The 20,494-nt window shown below is 35.1% G+C and overlaps 1 protein-coding gene across 2 annotated transcripts in view; it reads right to left on the bottom strand.

Moving 5' to 3' along the window:
• Positions 1-20,494, bottom strand: part of VPS13B (vacuolar protein sorting 13 homolog B) — a 762,353-nt gene that overhangs the window by 642,886 nt on the left and 98,973 nt on the right. For both annotated transcript variants that reach the window (XM_021688693.1, XM_021688692.1), the window contains 4 exons: positions 20,154-20,345; positions 14,699-14,868; positions 11,709-11,903; positions 1,421-1,545 (listed from right to left, as the gene is read on the bottom strand). In XM_021688693.1, coding sequence (XP_021544368.1) covers positions 1,421-1,545; positions 11,709-11,903; positions 14,699-14,868; positions 20,154-20,345 — 682 coding nt within the window. The remainder of the gene's footprint in view (positions 1-1,420; positions 1,546-11,708; positions 11,904-14,698; positions 14,869-20,153; positions 20,346-20,494) is intronic.

The following is a 20,494-nucleotide window of genomic DNA, read 5'->3' as shown; positions in this document are numbered from 1 at the left end:
TTAAACCAAGCCTTACCTATTTAAATATTCAATTTTTTTTCATATAAAGGCTATAATTCATTTTGAAAATTTTGGCTTCTTATTTTCTAAAAAAGCTAAGTATTTTTTATAGTAAATTGCACTGTTTTTCTAAAAATCTCAGTGTTATGAATGATAAATAAATCAGCACATAACTGAGATAACAGTGCTCACAAACATTTATTAAAGTTGATATTGACATACCACTGGGACATATCCCCTGGTATTTCCTAGTAGATCAGAATATAAAACTTGGCTCAAATGCAACATGCTATGTATACACAAATAAAAAGTTAAAAAGTGAATCTCTATAAAACATAATAAATGACATGTGTGGAATATGGATGAATAAGGATAAAATTAAACTTATCAAGAGAAATTAACAATGATCATTTAATAATAGTTTCATTTTATACAAGAACTGATTTCAAGACTTAACTGCAATTTCTATATTTTTTAATTTTCTGGATCAATAGGCAAATTTTTTGAAGATGTGAGCATTTAATTTACAAATTTCATTTTAAAAGTTATATATTATTAAAGAAATATATTTTTAACAAATGAAGTACTTTAAAGAATATTTTCTAGAAATTATGTTGCTTTTCATAAATAACAGAAAATACATCCTGTAAAAATAAGCCTACTAATTAGGTTGAGAAAGCAAAGACATATTCTGAACAGTAAAAGTAACCTAATTTTAAAATGTACAAATATTTCACTAGAATTTAATTTCAAGTGTTTAAACCTTATTTCATATCTTCAGTTTTGTTTTTAATACATTAAAGTTTGCTTTCAATTAAAAAAAAAAAAGGTATGATGAGTAACTATGGCTTTCTTTCTATAAACCTCTTTCAACTTAAGGAAATAGGACCTCCAAATAAAGAAACCCAAAACCAAATGAAAATAAAGCCTAAAATCAGTTTCTTTGAAAATGAAGCAACTATAGACATATAAAACACTAAATCTATGTTATGGGTATGCTTTTCTTAGTAGCTAGGAATACACATGAAATTGTTATTTAGGTGATAAATACTTAGGCCTTGATACTAATTTGCAACTTTTTAATATCTTCGTATCCTCTCTCAAAAAGGAAAAAATAAGGTATTTGCCTTTGCAGTTCCTGGTACAGTATGAAGCAGCAACAGTTTACTACAGTTCCAACATGGCTTAACAGTTAGTACCCCAACAACACTTAACATTACCACAAAAGATACTATGAGCTAGTCACATTTCAGGCATTAAAGAGAGATTTTTAGTGTTTCAGTAAAAGACAGTATAACTTCAGATATTTTTCTAAGGTTTTGTATAAAACTAACACACTGCATAAGACAGACACAGTTGGGTTTTTCCCCCTTCATAATAAATGAAAATACCATAAACCACATTTTACCATAATACTTACCAGCATGTGGGTAGTTTCAGAAGTTTACCATAAAGAGCAGTGCTGAAAGAGGGAATAATAGGTACAGGTAAGCAGTAAGATCCCCTACAATCCAAAGACGTCAGTCCTGCTTGGAAACCAAATATCTGAAACAAAAAGAAAAGATCCAAATGTTCACAGAGACAAAGTTTTAATAAGCACAGGATGAAATACGTCAGTTTCAATTTGCTCTACAACAGCTGCACACTAAATATGTTCCAATGTCTTTTTCCACTTCCCAAACATCAACATTTTCTTTTATTCAATTTAACACTGACTAAATCCAAATTAAGAGATTTAAATATATAGTATTTCTTTCACTTGCCTGAAAGATCACTGCTTCTAACTCTAAGTTTCACATTTTATTTCTAAACATAACTCTCATGTAGTGTTTTATTGTCTGCTAAAATGCACACACTTGCTATTAATATAAACTGCCTGTATTGTGCACATTGTAAAAATTAACTGTAATAAATTACTGTTAATATAATTTAATGCCTAAAAGAACATTAATTACAACAAAAACAATCATAAAAATCTATTTTGCCTTCAACTTACATTATGCACACACAAAAAGGATATTCAAATATATCCTAAAAATGTTACATCTTTTCCCTTTCTTCCGTGAAAATTCTAGGGCTGAGGTTTTTCACCCCCAGAAATTTGGTACATGGCATACTCTTCATATGTTTATACTTAAAACGAGCAGATCACACTCAAAAATTTTATAAGCATTCCCTGAAATTCCTGAACAGTATACTTGCTTTAATAGGAAGAATCAATATAACATCACATTATATATGAAACACTACACAGAACTTATTATATTTCTGCTCCAATTATTTCCAATACGGTAAAAGATAAACATCTCAAACAGGAAACACTAACACACAGGGACACAAAATAGTTACTGTTTTCCAATAACATACAGAAGTAGTTTAAGCCTAACACTTAACTTTATTAATTTTTGTTCCTTAGGTTCATCAAGCACTGACTTTCCTATCTCTAGGATTTATAGTAACTGATTAAGTTCTACAGTGAAACATGTTTAAGATTTTTCAATCACTAATTTTCACAACAAAATACTTTCATTTAATGAACTTATAAACTAATGACTAATTTCTTAAAAAGTATTAAACTACTTCCAAATGGTTTCAAAAAGGTATTATGTCCCTATCATTCATCAAACTGACAAAGTGAAATCATTTGCTCTAAAATCAGTTCTAAGTGAACAAAATAACTTCTTGGAAATGAGACATTAGTTAGAATTACATATTTTTAGAGAAAACTGCATTTCAAAGGAACTACTTACCTAATTACTATCAAAGAAAATGAAAGTGATTAACCTACTATCCTGTAAGTACTACTATCAACCAAGTGGCAAGAAATAGAGAATTGAGAAGGAAAAAAAAAATGATTCTAATACTTAAATGATGAACCTTAAAAATTAAGTTAGTCACATACATTATCTTTGAAGACTTGTTCTGCGCAACACTGTATATCAAGAATTTCCAGGCACTGTGCAATTTCAGAATTTATTTCCTCTAAAAGGCCCATTTAAAGGATCCTAAAGTTTATAATTACTAATACCACTTAATATAAAACATTTCTAAAACAATGCCAACCTCTAAATATTCCTAGAGTATGAATAAGGGTAATATTTTATCATATTAGATTATCTGTGGTCAACTAAGAACTCTCTCAAGGCACTTTCTAATATTCTATGAAATGCCCAACAGTATAATCACAGACACTATCATTAAGTGTACTCAGATGGAAACTGGGTGTAGAGGAGATCCCTGCTGGATGTTTGCAGAACTGCAAAGGACTCTGGGGAAACTGTATCTTATTTCATAATGTTTTTTAAACTTTTACTAAATTTACATGCTGCGCAGAGATGCTTCTAAGGGAACATTCAGGCAAATATAAATTATAATGAAAGAGTGCCTATCTACCACATCAAAAATAATTATTTCAAAATAACCAATTTCTAACTCTCCTTTAAATTACAGTAGATATACACAGGTTTACAATACCTACATAACCTACTAACTTGTCAACAGCTCTTGATCAAGATTACAAATACTTTATCTAGAAAAAGGGAAACCACCAACGCAACAGGAGTGGAGGTTGTTTCACGAAGGATAATTCATGTATTAATAAACAGAATAAAAGCACTGAACATTGCAAACTAATAGTCTGAACAGTAAGAATGTAAAAAGCAGTTAAGTGTAACTACCAATAAAAATTTTAGCTGAAGGGGCGCCTGGGTGGCTCAGTTGGTTAAGCGACTGCCTTCGGCTCAGGTCATGATCCTGGAGTCCCGGGATCGAGTCCCGCATCGGGCTCCCTGCTTGGCAGGGAGTCTGCTTCTCCCTCTGACCCTCCTCCCTCTCATGCTCTCTGTCTCTCATTCTCTCTCTCGCAAATAAATAAAATCTTTAAAAAAAAAAAAAAAAAAATTTTAGCTGAAGGAAATGTCAACTTGAATAAGATGACTTACACATATCACACTAAATGAACAATTCAACATGCAGTGCCACCTTTTAAAAAAATCCAATTAGAAAATAAAAAACATCATCTACATTTTAACACTTTGCAATGTTCTTGAATTAACATCAATAGAAGAAACTGTAGATTTAGAAATATAAAAAACTCCTAGTAAATTTTTAATAAAAATTAGTATGCTAAATTAGGATTTGCAATGATAAAAGGCAAAAACTATAAAAAATCACACACTAACTGTAAATGAGAAGGAAAACATAGTAATTGTGATGTAAAACAAATCATTTTTATGCTGTTCTCATCATAAGACACTCAGTATAATAGTATAACCAGCATGCTAAAGATATGTTCCTTTCTTAAAGGGACAAACAGAAAAATAAAAATCAAGCATTACCTTCGCTACAATGATAATCCATAAATATGTTCCATTTCTATCACCAATAATGAAGAAGAAGAAAGAGAAATTAAGGCTCAATCCCATTTACAACTGCACCAAAAACCGTAAGACACCTAGGAATAAACCTAACCAAAGAGGTCAAAGACCCGTACTCTGAAAACTACAAAACACTAATTAAAGAAATTGAACAGGACATAAAAAAAGGAAAAACATTCCATTTTCATGGGTTGGAAAATCAAATATTGTTAAAATGTCTATACTACCCAAAGTAATCTACACATTTAATGTAATCCCCATCAAAATAATTTTTCACAGATCTAGAATAAACAATGCAAAAATTTGTATGGAACCACAAAAGACCCTGAATAGCCAAATCAATCCTGAAAAAGAAAAGCTGGAGGCATCACAATTCCAGACTTCAAACTATATTACAAAGCTGTAGGGATCAAAACACTATGGTACTGGCACAAAAACAGACACACAGATCAGTGGAACAGAACAGAAAACCCAGAAATAAACCCACAACTATATGGCCAATTTATATTTGACAAGGCAGGAAAGAATATTCAATGGAAAAAAGATAGTCTAGTCAACAAATGGTGTTGGAAAAACTGGACAGCAACATGCAAAAGAATGAAACTGGACCAGTTTCTTATACCATACACAAAAATAAATTCAAAATGGATGCAAGACCTAAATGTAAGAAACCATAAAAATCCGAGAGAAGAACACAGACAATAATTTCTCTGATATTGGCCATAGCAATTTCTTTCTAGATACGTCTCCTGAGGCAAGGAAACAAAAGCAAAAGTAAATTTTTGGGACTCCATCAAAATAAAAAGCCTCTGCAGGGCAAAGGAAACAATCAACAAAACTAAAAGGCAACCCACAGAATGGGAGAAGATATTTTCAAATGACATATCCAATTAAGGGTTAGTATCCAAAATATATAAAGAACTTACACAACTCAACACCCAAAAAATGAATAACCCAATTTAAAAATGGGCAGAAGACATGAATACACATTTTTCCAAAGAAGATATACAGATGGCCAACAGACACATGAAAAGATGCTTAATATCGCTCATCATCAGGGAAATACAAATCAAAACTACAATGAGATATCACCTCACACCTGTCAGAATGGCTAAAATCAACAACACAAGAAACAACAGGTGCTGGCAAGGATATGGAGAAAGGGGAACCCTTGTGCACTGCTGGTGGGAATGGAACCTGGTCAGCCACTGTGGAAGATAGCATGGAGGTTCCTCAAAAAGTTAAAAATAGAGCTACCCTACAATCCAGCAATTGCACTACTTGGTATTCACCCAAAGAATACAAAACACCAATTCAAAGGTATACGTGTACCCTGATGTTTATATAGCAGCATTATCTACAACAGCCAAATTACGGAAATAGCCCAAACGTCCATCCACTGATGAATGGATAAAGACGTGGTGTACACACACATATAATGGAATATTACTCATCCAATAAAAAATGAACTCTTGCCATCTGCAACAACATGGATGGACCTAGACGGTATTATGCTAAGCAAAATAAGTCGGTCAGAGAAAGACAAACACCATATGATTTCATTCATATGTGGAATTTAAGAAACAAGACAAGGGCGCCTGGGTGGCTCAGTTGGTTGGGCAGCTGCCTTCGGCTCAGGTCATGATCCTGGAGTCCCAGGATCGAGTCCCGCATCAGGCTCCCTGCTCGGCAGGGAGTCTTCTTCTCCCTCTGACCCTCCCCCCCTCATGCTCTCTCTATCTCATTCTCTCTCTCAATAAATAAAATCTTAAAAAAAAAAAAAAAGAAACAAGACAAATGAGCAAAGGAAAAAAAAAAGAGAGACAAACCAAGAAACAGACTCGTAACTATAGAGAACAAACTGACAGTTATCAGAGGGGAGATGGATGAGGGAATGGGTGAAATAGAAAATAGGTGATGAGGATTAAGGAGTGCACTTGCTGTGATGAGTACTGGGTGTTGTATGGAGTACTGAATCACTATATTGTACACCTGAAACTAATATTACACTGTATGGTACCTAACTAGAATTTAAATCAAAAGTTTTTTAAAAATTTAAAGAATGAAAAATATATATATATAATAGTGTAGCTGCTGTGCATACTTATATGCTGTGTTTTAAAAAATAAAGTTATTATTCAGCATTCCATTTCAAGCTATATACAGAAAATAAATCAGTGAAGTTAACAGGTATTTGCATCCCGTGTTTATACCAGCATTATAGATATTACCCAAAATGTGGTACAACCCAAGTGTTCATCAATAAAAGAGTGGATTAACAAAATGTGGTATATACATAGAATGTAGTGTTCAGACTCGAACTATAAGCAAGCTTTACAGTATGCTATGACATGAATGAATCTTAGAGACAGTATCCTAATGAAATACAACAGTTAAATGCACATATACTGTGTGATTCCACTAATCTGAGGTACTTAAAGTAGTCAAATTCATAGAGACAGAGTGAAGAATGGTGGTTACCCAGGGACAGAGGAGAGAGGATTTGGAATTATTCTTTAATAGAGATTCAGTATGGGTTGATGAGAAGATTCTGGAGATGGATGGTAAAGACAGTTACACAATTATGAATGTAGTTACTCTCCCTTAACTATACACCAAAAAATTGTTTCAATGGTAATTTTTATATCAAATGTATTTTACAAAAATAAAAAAAGTAAAATAGTTTAAAAAAGAGTAAACCACATACAGTAATGCATTGGAACATGCAATCCATTTTTAATTTTATCAACTCAAGATTTGTGGAAATTTGTTCTCTTATTAAGTACATCCTAAATTTTGCCTCCTGGCCCACAAAGTCTAACATATTTACTCTCTGACCCTTTAAAGAAAAGTCTGTTGACCCCTGCTGTAGGATATACACTGAAAATTGGATGGGTATAAGGTAAATTTGTCTTCAAATTTGTTAGATCCTACAAAAGTACCGTCCAAAATGATACCAATTTACACACCCATCAGCCATGTATGAAAGCACCACTTCTCCAAATCCCCAGAGAAAACTATTTTCTTGAGGTTGAAAATTACCAAATCTGAACAAAGGATTTTGATTCTACTATAATCTTCTCGATCTCTCTGAAGCATTTGCCATAGCTGATCCTTACGAGTAAGAAGGCCTTAAATTTATATATTATTCTACAGTTTATAGGGTGCCTTCACGAACTTATTCATGTTTCAAACATCAGATGCTTTGCAATGACTTAGCTACTTGATGCCATATATATTCAAAGGATGGGCTTAGCAGTTAAATAAAGAGCACTTGGTAAGACATATGAAAGTTCCATCTGTGGGTTTTCTTCACACATCCAGGCCAACTCTCCCAATTAATAAATTTCACTACATGAAATAGGTGCTATATACCATTTCATCATATAGTCAATACAGTCAAATTTAGGTATACAAAATTAAAACTTGAGCATTTTGTTTCAGTATTTACTGAAAATTACTTAGGGTCTAAGATGCCACACACATGAAATAAACATTCAAATTCTCTACTGTAATATTTTAACACTATGATGGAAAAATTAATCTTTGTAAACCTCCTCAAAAGTCAGAGTAATTATGCCAAGTAACACGAACTGCTATAAACTTTACAACAAATCAGTATTTTGAGTCGGTTCCAAATAGTACAAATATAAACTAAAACTCTCTAACAAATCCTGAACGTTTACAAATGTACCAGGCCAGGGACACCTGGGTGGCTCAGTTGATTAAGCACCTGCCTTTGGCTCAGGTCATGGGATCAAGTCCAGCATCAGGCTCCCTGCTCAACGGGGAGTCTGCTTCTCCCTCTGCCTGCCGCTCCCCCCTGATTGTGCACTCTCTCTCTGTGACAAATAAATAAAATCTTAAAAAAAAAAAATGTACCAGGCCAGGGGTGCTTGGGTGGCTCAGTGGGTTGAGCATCTGACTCTTGATTTCGGCTCAGGTCATTATCTCTCAAGTCTTAGGATCAAGCATCCCCCACCACCACTCCCCAAGGCAGGCTCCAAGCTCAGCACATTCTTCTCCCTCTGACCATCCCCCCTGCCCACGTGCTCTCTAAAATAAAAATTCTTAAAAAAAAAAAAAAAAAAGTACCAGGCCACTGAAGAAGCATCAAAAATACAATGATATATTCAAGACTCAAGGCTTTATTTTTTTAAATATTCAATATTCTTTTTTTCAAGATTTTATTTAGTTGAGAGAGAGAGCACGAGTGCACAGGAGAGAGCATGAGTTGGGGGGGGGGAGCAGGGAGAGGGAGAAGCAGGCTCCCCACTGAGCGGAGAGCCTGACTCAGGGCTCAATCCCAGGACCCTGGGCTTATGACCTGAGCCGAAGGCAGCAGCTTAACCAAATGAGCCACCCAACTGCCCCAAAATACTCAATATTCTTAATATCAATGACAAGTTTTTCTACATATAATATTCCTGCTCTGCCTAACACCAAACCTCCTAGAACACAGCTTATCCATTACACATAGCTCTAGTCAAATTAACCAAAATATAAAAGACAATTAGTATGCATAAAAGCAAAAGACCTTTTTCCAAAACATAACTTTATCCAGATTACACTGTAACTAACTTTTACATTACCCTGGAAAATTTTTTTTAAGATTTTATTTATTTATTATTTGAGAGAGAGAAAGAGAGCCTTAGCTGGGAGGGGCAGAGGGAAAAGAGAGAGAGAATCCTTAGCAGACTCCAAGCTGAGCACAGATCTGGACACGAGGTTCAATCTCACAACCCTGAGATCATGACCTGAGCCAAAATCAAGAGTCAGACACTCATCTGACTGAGCCACCTACATTACCCTGGAAATTTAAGTGCGCTTTTAAAATGGTAACAGTAGTAGTAAACAACTATCCCAGTAACTTTTATCTCAGTATGGAGGACAACCATATTGGTGACTATTGGCTTTGGCGACCATTCTCCTTAAGGACAGGACATGCCTTATTCATCTTCAATGCTGAGTGTCTGTAATATGTAAAGAATCTAATATTTACCAAATTGATGAATCCTACCTAAGTAGACTACCTCGGAAAGATTAGAGAACTGCCTGAAATTAGTCTTGTTTCAATAAAACAAGGCAAATATTCTCAACATTATAATCTGATATTCAAGTCATACCAATATTTAAAAAAATACACTTCAGTGTATTAATTATGGGAATGAATAAAAAGGCACAAGTATAAAATATTACCTATATATCTAGCTTTCAAAATTACTTTCTGCTACTCTCCACATGACATAAAACACTGTGATAGATAATTCTAATAATGGCCCTAATGAATCATACTTTCCTGTGTCCACACCCCTTCACAACATGACAGTATCATTAAGCAAGGGAGTGGAGTCTCTTCCATCCTCTTACAAATGGGCTTTGCATGAACTTCTAGGAAAACATGTTCTTCTACTCTCCATGGTTTGAAAACAAATTTCACCACCTTAAACTAGAGGTGATGTAAAACTTTTATTTACATTGGTTTCTTTTTATTCTACAAATAGACAAGTATTTAAGAACTTTCAAACATGGGGGCGCCTGGGTGGCTCAGTTGGTTAAGCGGCTGCCTTGGGCTCAGGTCGTGATCCTGGAGTCCCTGGATCGAGTCCCGCATCGGGCTCCCTGCTCGGCGGGGAGTCTGCTTTGCCCTCTGACCCTATCCCCTCTCATGTGTTCTCTCTCATTCTCTCTCTCTCAAATAAATAAATAAAATCTTTAAAAAAAAAAAAAAGAACTTTCAAACATGGAACAATGAAGCATGAACCAATAAAATCTACTTCTGGAGTTCTCTAATTTTGGAGTCCTTTACGTGAAATTTAGTGTATTTTTAGTTCTTATTCTTGAATATAAGTCTGTAAAGTTTTCTTTAATCCATAAAAGAATTTGATTAGATATATGCTATCTCTACTTAGACTATACATCTGTGTTTGCTTTGCAAAAACACTACTCAACATTTGATTTTATCTTTACGTACCTACAATGGGATGTTTTTGTTGTTGCTGTTTTTTGAGAGACAGTGCACCTGTGCACGTGCAACAGAGGCAGAGAGGAGGGGCACAGAGAGGGGTAGGAAGAGGAAGAAAGAGAATCTTAAGCAGGCTCCACGCTCAGTGCAGAGCCCAATGCAGAGCTGGATCTCACAACCCTGAGATCATGACCTGAGCAGAAATTGAGAGTACGACACTTAACTGAGCCACCCAGGCACACCTGGGATATATTATTTACCAAGAAAATACGTAAGAGGGCGCCTGGGTGGCTCAGATGGTTAGGCGTCTGCCTACGGCTCAGGTCATGATCCCGGGGTCCTGGGATCGAGTCCCGCGTCGGGCTCTCTGCTCCTTGGGAGCCTGCTTCTCCCTCTGCCTCTCTCTCTCTCTCTCTGTCTCTCATGAATAAATAAATAAAAAAATCTTAAAAAAAAAAAAGAAAATACGTAAGAGCTGAGTATAGCCTCCAGTAATTAATGTTATATAACTCGATTTAAACCATTAAGAGTTCTCTCTTTGTATCAAGAAATTAACATGAATTCAGTTAAGAGGAAAGTAACTAAAAAAAAAAAAAATGTGTTATGTTCCCCTCAAAGAAATCATGAGTCTTTAAAACACTCTTATAAACTAAATGTTCCTGGGGTGCCTGGGTGGCTCAGTCGTTAAGCGTCTGCCTTCGGCTCAGGTCATGACCCAGGGTTCTGGGATCAAGCCCCACATCAGGCTCCCTGCTCCGCTGGAGGCCTGCTTCTCCCTCTCCCACTCCCCCTGCTTGTGTTCCCTCTCTCACTGTCTCTCTGTCAAATAAATAAATAAAAGCTTTAAAAAATAAAAAAATAAATAAACTAAGTGTTCCTTCACACTAATTATAATTATCATTGATGACATATAAAATCTTCAAAAACCAGGGCTCCTGGGTAGCTCAGGCCTCTGAGTGACCAGCTCTTGGTTTCAGCTCAAGTAATGATCTCATGGGTCATGAGACTGAGGCTGCATTAGGCTCCATTCTCAGCAAGGAGTCAGTTTGAAGATTCTCTCCCTCTGCCCCTTCCCCTCACCTCTAAAGTAAATATTTTTTTAAAAATCTTCAAAAACCATAATTAACATTATAAACATATAAACGTATAAACATCAAGCTGTTAATCCAAAAAAATTGAGTAACTTTAAAATAGGTACACTTTCATTTAATTATGTTGAATAATGAATATATCTATTATGTATCATTTAAATCTCATCTTATGGGGGTACTAATTCTATGAAGTTACAACTCCAAGAAAAAAGATATTTAATTAATTCTCCCAAAGCCAAACAGATACTAATAAACAAGGAAATCCACTTTTCCTACCTTAAGATAGCAGTGTGCATAGCAATAATGAAGCAGATTATCAGAAGGCTGAGTAAGGCTGCTGACCACATGCACCAACTGTTCAGCATACATTGGCACAGAATGTTCCAGATTAATTTTATCCACTAATATCTGAATGGATGGCAAAGGCCGAAGTGACTGGAAGTTTGTAGTATTCAGGAAGTTACTTGAGTTCTGGAAAATAATAGAGTTCACTTTATATTTCAGGAAAACAGTGACTGACATGCAATGCCCCCATACAAGCCTCAGACTGGCACATTTTGCAACGTTATCAAATCAATCTAGAAATGATGATTTTTACAGAACTCTCTTACCATAACCAAATACAAATGCCTTCTATATATTTTCAAGTATGTCCTAGATTTCAAAATGCATATTTACTATAAAATTATTACTACCCATTTAGCTAAACTTTTATTTTTCAATCAACTGGAATAGCACACTATGTGCTCCTCAGTACATTTAATGGTATTTTCTTAAGCTCAACCATTCCCAAATATTGACCTAGATATCCCAGAGCCACCCACCATTTGTCTTCCTGTGCTTTATTCACATTTAGATGATGAAGAGACTAAGAAGACTACTCAGACAGTTTCAAAGACACAAGAAGCAAAATTTGCAAGGAGGAATAACTTCTGATCCATATCATATCTACTAATAATACACATGTTAAAGGCTCAGAAAATCCTAAGAATCTCAAGTTAGGCTTGGTACTTTCAGTGTTACAGAACCTAAGCTTCCAAGTAAATGCAAGTAGGTATCAAGATGTCCAGAGTATGAACCCTCATTAGCAAGCAACTCCTTCTGGTCCTAAAACTAACTTATTCCCTTAAAATGCCATACTGTCATTCTCAATGAGAAACTGTATGACCTTAGACATACATGAAAATCCACGGAAGAGAGGTTTCACTGTTTTGTCTGTCTTTCATTGTCACAACAACTGCGGAGTAGTACTAGCATTTAGCAGGGATTGGCTAAAGATAGTAAATGATACATAAAACTTTCCCTGTCCAAAAAGCCAACAGTGCCATTATTGAGAAACACTGTGCCTAAAATTGACTAAGTTGAACATACTTGTTTGAACATGCTTTTTTAACTTTTTACTAATTTTTAAACCACCACTTACTAATCAATTACTCTTCTAAGCAACTTTGGATTATTAAGGTACAACATACGGTAAAGCACACAAATCTTAAGTGGAGAGCTCAATAAAATTTTACATCTGTAACTACCACACATTTCAAGTACTCTACAATATATCCCTTCTCAGGTGATAGATCAGATCGCTGCCAGAGGTAGCCAATATTCTCACTGCAATCACCACAGACTAGTTTTGCCTGTTCTTGAACTTTACAGAATCATACAGTACATGCTCATGACTGCCTACTTTAATAAAACATGCCATCTGTAAGAATTATGTATGTTGTTCCACTCATGGAGTTAACAGTCATTATTACAAAACAGCTATTTCTAATAATAGTTCTTGTCTTGAGCTCACACTTTCTGGTATTAAAACAGCCACACTGTATTTCCTGTGATTCGCATTTAAATTGTTTTCCATCCTTTTATTTCTAATTTGTGTTACGGTTTTCAGTTACAGAATGGGATTTGTTGTTGCTTTTTTATAGATTGAGGTATCTTGTGAAACCTTCCACCTTTTTGTCTCTTTCTTGAACTCATTACTCACAGCTGCTTCGAAGTTAATGTCTAATACTGACATACTTTTTCTCTGCTGAAATTTTCTCCAGATGATCTCTTTACCCAGCAACACAACAATTTTAAGTGGACAATATGGAGCAAATACACAAAATGAAACTATCATATCATAGTCAATTCCCTGTCATACTTCCACAAGTTCTTATTTAAAGTTAGGACAGTTCTTATTTCTATAATCATCATTATGTAGATATCAAAAGAAATATAACAGAAAAACCCTAAAGATAACAAATACATTATGTATATGGCAAACTCAGAAAGCAATACATTATATATGGCCTAAATCAAGTGAAGCATCTAAGAAGTCCTCATTAAAAATAAAGTAGTAATTACTGTGTTCATAACATGTGCAAAATGATTTATGTGCATTATCTCATCTAATATTAAAAATAATTCTAAGAGGTAGATACTGTAAGGGAACAGCTCTGTGCCAGCATCCTGACAATCTTACACAAATCCATGTAGACCATAAAGGCAAGATGCAACCACAGCAGACCTAAGCCGTGGGAGAATATCCTGTGACTTTCACAACATGAGAAGATAGGGGGGTCTTGCAAAGAGCTTCTGAAAGACCACTTCTCACCTTCTTTTGAGGGAGACTGCTATGAGACATTTTCTCATCAGCATCCCACATTCGGGTGAGATATGGGGTTTCCACTTACTATTCTCAATGTACAGCTGTAATCTATGTAACTGCTTAGATGAAATGTGGAATTGAATCCTTGACAAAATAGTACTGTACTTAATGGTGTGCTGCACGTGTGTGCTGCAGGTCATTTTGGCCTTCTGGTTTCAAGGTTGTCCTGAAAGAGACACAGCAAGCTGACACCATTAATGATTTGCTCTTATGTTTATATGTAAGTAATAAACTATCTGAATCCATATAGGCTTACTGCTTCTTTACCAGCTGAATCTGTCAGCCCACTTGAAAAATATTTTTGTTTTGTTTTTCAGAAACAGGTTTAGAGATACAAAGTGTCATAGTTTGTATATTAGACTGACTTCCAGGCCCACGATCTCTTCAACATTTCTTGATACAGTCTTAGCTTGAGGTTATTTATATATAACATATATGTGTACACAGATACACACACACTTAAAAATTAACAATCATAGTTACATTGTTTTAACATCACCATGCATAATTATATAAGCACTTATTCTTTTACTCTATCACCTTCCTCTTATAATATCATAGGACTTGCAAATATGCATGTATGAGAAGAAAAAAAGTAGTGAACTGCAAAACATACCTTTTCTCCCATAATGACAGGTAGCAAATGATCCAACAAGTTGAATTCAGCCATGAAAATAGTACAGGTACATTTGAGGAGAGTAACACTTGTATGTCGGGTAGGAATATATTCCTCCAAAGATGCCACTTCTTCAGGATTCAGTATTGTTTCATTTTCATCCTTAATATCTAAAAATGAAATCATGAAAATTTAATAAAATATTATTTTATTTTTAAATAATTGAATTCAATTTTTAAATAATTGAATTAATTGGTTCCCAAATTTTAAGGTCAAATAATATTTTTCTTTTCAACAATGAAGCAATTGCAAACTAATGTGTTACCTTTAACAAATATAAGTTAAACTTATATAAGTTACTGTGGAATATAAATGTAGGTCTTTGCTATATAAAAATTTACATATTTGATTTTAAATTATTTTTTAAATATTTTAAAGGAATTTTTAATCTCTTTTGTTAAAAGAATAACAGCTTCTGTTCATAAAAATACCATTAAGATGATGCAAAAGCAAGGCACAAACTGGCAGAAGATATTTGCCATAGATAGATGGATATAGATATCTATATAAAGGTCCCACAGCATATTAAAAATTTTTTAATGTAAAACCTTTTAAAAATCAATAATAAACAACTGAATAGAAAAATGGGCTACACAGCCTTGAACAAGCAAAGGATAGTATTTCTAAATGGCCAAAAATCCTATGGAAAGCTAGATAACATCATTAGGCATCAGATAAATGCAAATGAAGTTATATGACAGCATCACAGACCCACTAGAATGGTTAAAATGAAAAAGACTAATACTGGGTGTTGGCAAGCATGCAAACCAAACATCAGCAAACCTTTTACATAAACAGCCATTTAGAAACTATTCTAGCCTTTGTGGGCCATACAGTCTAGCACAACTACTCAACTCTGCCACTGTAGCATAAAAGCAGCTACAGACAATACCAAACTCTATGAGCAAGATTATGTCCTGATAAAACTTTACCTATGGAAACTGAAAATTAAATTTCATATAGTTTTCATGGGTCATAAAATAGGATTCATTTTTTCAAAAGATTTTATTTATTTATTTGACAGAGAGAGAGAGAGCGAGAGGGGGAACACAAGCAGGGGGAGTGGGAGAGGGAGAAGCAGGGGGAGTGGGAGAGGGAGAAGCAGGCTTCCCGCCGAGCAGGGAGCCCGATGCAGGGCTCGATCCCAGAACCCTGGGATCATGACCTGAGACGAAGGCAGACGCTTAACGACTGAGCCACCCAGGCGGCCTTTCCTAATTATTTAAGAACGCAAAACCCACTATCAACTCATGTGCTGCACAAAAAGAGGCAGTAAGTCATAGTTTGCCAGCCCTGGCAATTAAAACTCTCCAAACCACTGATAAGAACGTAAAGTGGTCCCACTTGGGAAAACAGTTCGGAAACACCTACTAAAAGTGAACATTTGCAATCCTTTTACCTGAGTGGTTCTACTCATACATGCCCAACAGAAAGGAGTACACATGTTTACCAAAAGGCATGTACTAGAATGTTTGTGGCATCACTACCATAATTAACCAAAAACTAGAAACTAAATACTCATCAACAGTAAAATGGATAAATGGTGGTATATTCACACAATGACACACTATATAATAATGAAATAAATCTCATAAACAAGCTAAAGCTAAAGCCAGAGACAGAAGATACATATTGTGTGATTCCATTTATATGAATTATAAGCTAAGCAAAAACTCAATCCAAGAAGTTAGAAGTAAGGAGAGCGGTTACCCTTGGGGTCAAAGGAGTAAAGAGAATAGAGCACAAAGGGGACTTCTGGAGTGCTGCTAAGGTTCCATTTCTTGAACAGTTATATAGATGTGGTTAAGTTTGCAAAATTCACAGAATTATACCCTTAGGTTTTGTGCTTTCCAATATGTATATTACACCACAATAAATAGCTTCTAGAAAGTGGATAAGTACTTAAGATGTAATACATATGTACTCATTTACATGCACATTATGTATGTAGAAGCAGCTCTCACTTTGCACAGTTCTGGGTATACATCAGTTTCAATTATCTTGTTTTAGTTAAAAAATGCCAGTTCCCCCAAAAACAGTTCAAATATCAGTTACCACAGTATAGTAAGTGCATAAAGTACAAACCTTACTGCAAGTTCTTCAATCCACAAATCATAACATAGATAAAAGATGTGCATCATGATCAGTGACCAATCACGTCACTTCTTTCAAAGTCAGTCAGGTTTGGTTACTGGTATCCCATATCTGTTATTTAACTCCCAGACAGCAAAGCATGTAGCTGTACTGCCTCCTTGTTTACCAGTAATAAACCCATGTGACATTTTACAAAAATGGGTAATTGGAACAGAACTGGCAATCAAAGATGAAAGTGCAGCAAAGAAACAAAGACTGATAAAATACAAGGAGTTACAGAAGAAACAGCTAACTGTGGGAATATCAACTCTGTACCCTTGGAGAGACTCCAGATATGAAGCCAGGGGAATTAGTGAAGACAGACTTATCAATGTTGATGAGGAAAGCGGTTGTGATAAAAAGAACGAAGAAAGGGGCGCCTGGGTGGCTCAGTCATTAAGTGTCTGCCTTCGGCTCACGTCATGATCCCAGGGTCCTGGGATCGAGCCCCACATCGGGCTCTCTGCTTGGCGGGAAGCCTGCTTCTCCCTCTCCCACTTCCCCTGCTTGTGTTCCCTTTCTCGCTCTGTCAAATAAATAAATAAAATCTTTAAAAAAAAAAAAAAAAGAATGAAGATGTCTAAAGATGTCCCAGAGGAAGTGATGCAAACAAAATACTTCCCATTAAAGGAACTCTCAGAGGTTTTCACGACACTGAAATGTATGGGAATCTGATCCAAACTTAGAAGTATAACAATCTGCCAAAGCATAGGAAAGAGTCACTCTATATTGTAAGTTACAGGACAAGGAGACAAGCACCGTTTAAACTACTCTTAAGTTTCTCTTTTTTAAGAAATAAAACTCTTACTTTACTATTCCCTTTTTTTCATTTCTATATACTTTCAAACCAATAGTAAGAGAGCTTTTAGTGTGTTTTTTTTTTTAAAGACTTTATTTATTTATTTGAGAGAGAGAATGAGATAGAGCATGAGAGGGGGGAGGGTCAGAGGGAGAAGCAGACTCCCTGCTGAACAGGGAGCCCGATGCGGGACTCGATCCCGGGACTCCAGGATCATGACCTGAGCCGAAGGCAGTCGCTTAACCAACTGAGCCACCCAGGCGCCCGCTTTTAGTGTTTTGACAAAAATATCCAAAAGTGTGAAACAGTTTCAATTTGTCCCACTGATTATGATCACTTTCCATGATATCAGCTGGCACATTTTTATGATTCCTAATTACCATGGAAAGTGAGAATTGTCTGTATATTAAACTAAAGTGAACTAACAGCAGTATATATATATATATATATATATATATATATATTCACACACATATATAGCTTATATATATATGGATATACAGATATGTAGAAAAATAGATATAGATGTGTGTGTGTGTGTCACATTCTTGAGACGATAAACTGCTTCAGATAAAAATTCATGTTATATATACTTGTGTGTGTGTAGGGAATCATTCCACTGTCAAAGAGACAGCTAACTACAATCTTTCTTTTAGCAATAAAACCCTCTGAATTGAAGTCTGGTACTGAGGTTTCCAGAGACTACTATACTTTCCAGTATCCCTGCTGCTAGGTATAGGGACATGTTACTAAGTTTTGGTAAATGGGATGACAGAGCCATGTTATTAAATAAAACCACATACCTACCATTTTCTCTTGCTCCACCTTTCCTGTTGATTCAAATTAAATATTGTAATCATGGTCCAACATTTACCACGAAGATGAGGTATATCTCAAAGAATGGTAGAATAATAAGACAAAGAATTCTCGGTCTAGAGACAACCTCAAGCAACAGTTACCCTGATCTGCTAGAGCACCTACCAGCTTGGATTTTTACATGAGAAAAACAAATTAGGTATTGATATTTGTGTGAACCTAAGTTTTCATTTCTCTGGCATAAATGCCCAAGAGTACTGCTGCTGGGCTATATAGTAGTTGCAAGTTTAGTTTTAAAGAAATTGACAAACTGTTTTCAGAAGTAGTATAGATTTTACATTCCCACCAGCAATGATGAGTGATCCTGTTTCTTCACATTCTCCCCAACATTTGGTACTACCACCGTTTTTATTTTAGCCATTTTATACACACTTTTCTAGCCCTTTAAAGAGTGTCTGAGATGGAGCAGGCATGCAAGCAAGGTGCAAGAAATGAATGCATAAACATGTCAAGCACTTACTATGTACTGGACACAGTGTTACATGCTATTATATGTACTGATCTTTGGAAATTGGTCCTACTAGTGTAATATTTAGATAACGGTAAATTTGCTATGACAAAAGTCAAGTAAAGTTTGAACAGCAGCAGAAGTTTATTTCATATAAAAATCTGAGTCTAAAGGATCCAGAGATGACAGTGCTACCATGCTACCAAAGATCCAGGTTCTTGCTGTCTTGTTGCTGTTATCCTTAGCATGCAACTTTCGTTTTAGGGTCAAAGATGGCAGCTCCAACTCCTGCCATTATAATTTTTTCCAGCCAGAAGGAAGGGGCAAAGAAGAAAAGGAAGGTATGTGCATTTCCTTTTAAAGTCACTGCCCCAAAATTCACTTAAAGTTCTGTTCCCATCCCAGCAGTCAGAACCTTGAGTCCTGTGACTATACCTGGGATGTGTCATCTTTACTTTTATCATAAGAATTGTTATCATAGAAATTTCTTTTACTATAAAATAAGGGGATAATGGATAAGGGGGAGACAATTTAACCATCTCTGTTACAATAATTAAACTCATTATTGAGATAGAGAAATGAAAAATCAGTGACGTCACTTACATATCCTAACTTTAAAAGCAGGGGTCAGAATTCAAGCCATAGTCTGACACTATATTATTATTATATTATACTATTATATCCTACTCTAGAGTGCTTTATTGCATAAAAAATGAATTTGTATTTTAGGAAACCATGACACCTTCATGCCACATAGAGAAAATTAGGTGTACAACAAATTCTTTTTTTATCAGTAAGACCTACATCTCCTTGAATGCTAAGTTTATATGTTTAGAGTCCATCTTCATGTCTGCTCTTCAGAAACCACAAAGGTGGGAAAATGGTATTTCAGGAATATACACTGGGAAAAGTATCAAAAAGTCTGGTAATAAAATGCTGACAAATACTGGCAAATAAAGTACTTATGTAAATAATTTCCAAATCTTGACCTCTCCCATAACTTCTACATACAACTAAATACATGAAAATCAGATAGGCAAACTACACAAAAAAGTATACTTTAGCAAACTACAACAAATTGGATTATATAATCATTCAAATCAACTAGCAAGAGATTCAAAATGAGGCCAAAAACAAACCTGGTTTTAGCCCACTGTATGGTTCATATTCATGTTCCAAGGCACAAACAATCATTTTCAAAATTCTATGTACTGCACTGCTATCCAAACGAAAATCAAGAGGACCTATAACAAGGCTTTTTGTAGATTTCTCCTGAAATGTTCCCATATCCTCACTTTTTCCTGAAGAAAAGTCTTGTTGATTTGTAGAACCTACAAGAAACCACATCTTATATTAATATTTTAAGCAATTAGATATACCAATTGTAATATTACTTTTATCTTTTTAGCTTATAGCTTAATGCCTTAAAACCAATTCTCCATTGGTTGAATAATCAGAACACTGCCAATCTGTATTTTTC

This window comes from Neomonachus schauinslandi, chromosome 4, assembly GCF_002201575.2.
Source record: "Neomonachus schauinslandi chromosome 4, ASM220157v2, whole genome shotgun sequence".
Classification (NCBI taxonomy): Eukaryota; Metazoa; Chordata; class Mammalia; order Carnivora; family Phocidae; genus Neomonachus; species Neomonachus schauinslandi.
Note: the sequence above shows the minus strand (reverse complement) of the source record. Positions and strands in the feature narration are given on the sequence as shown.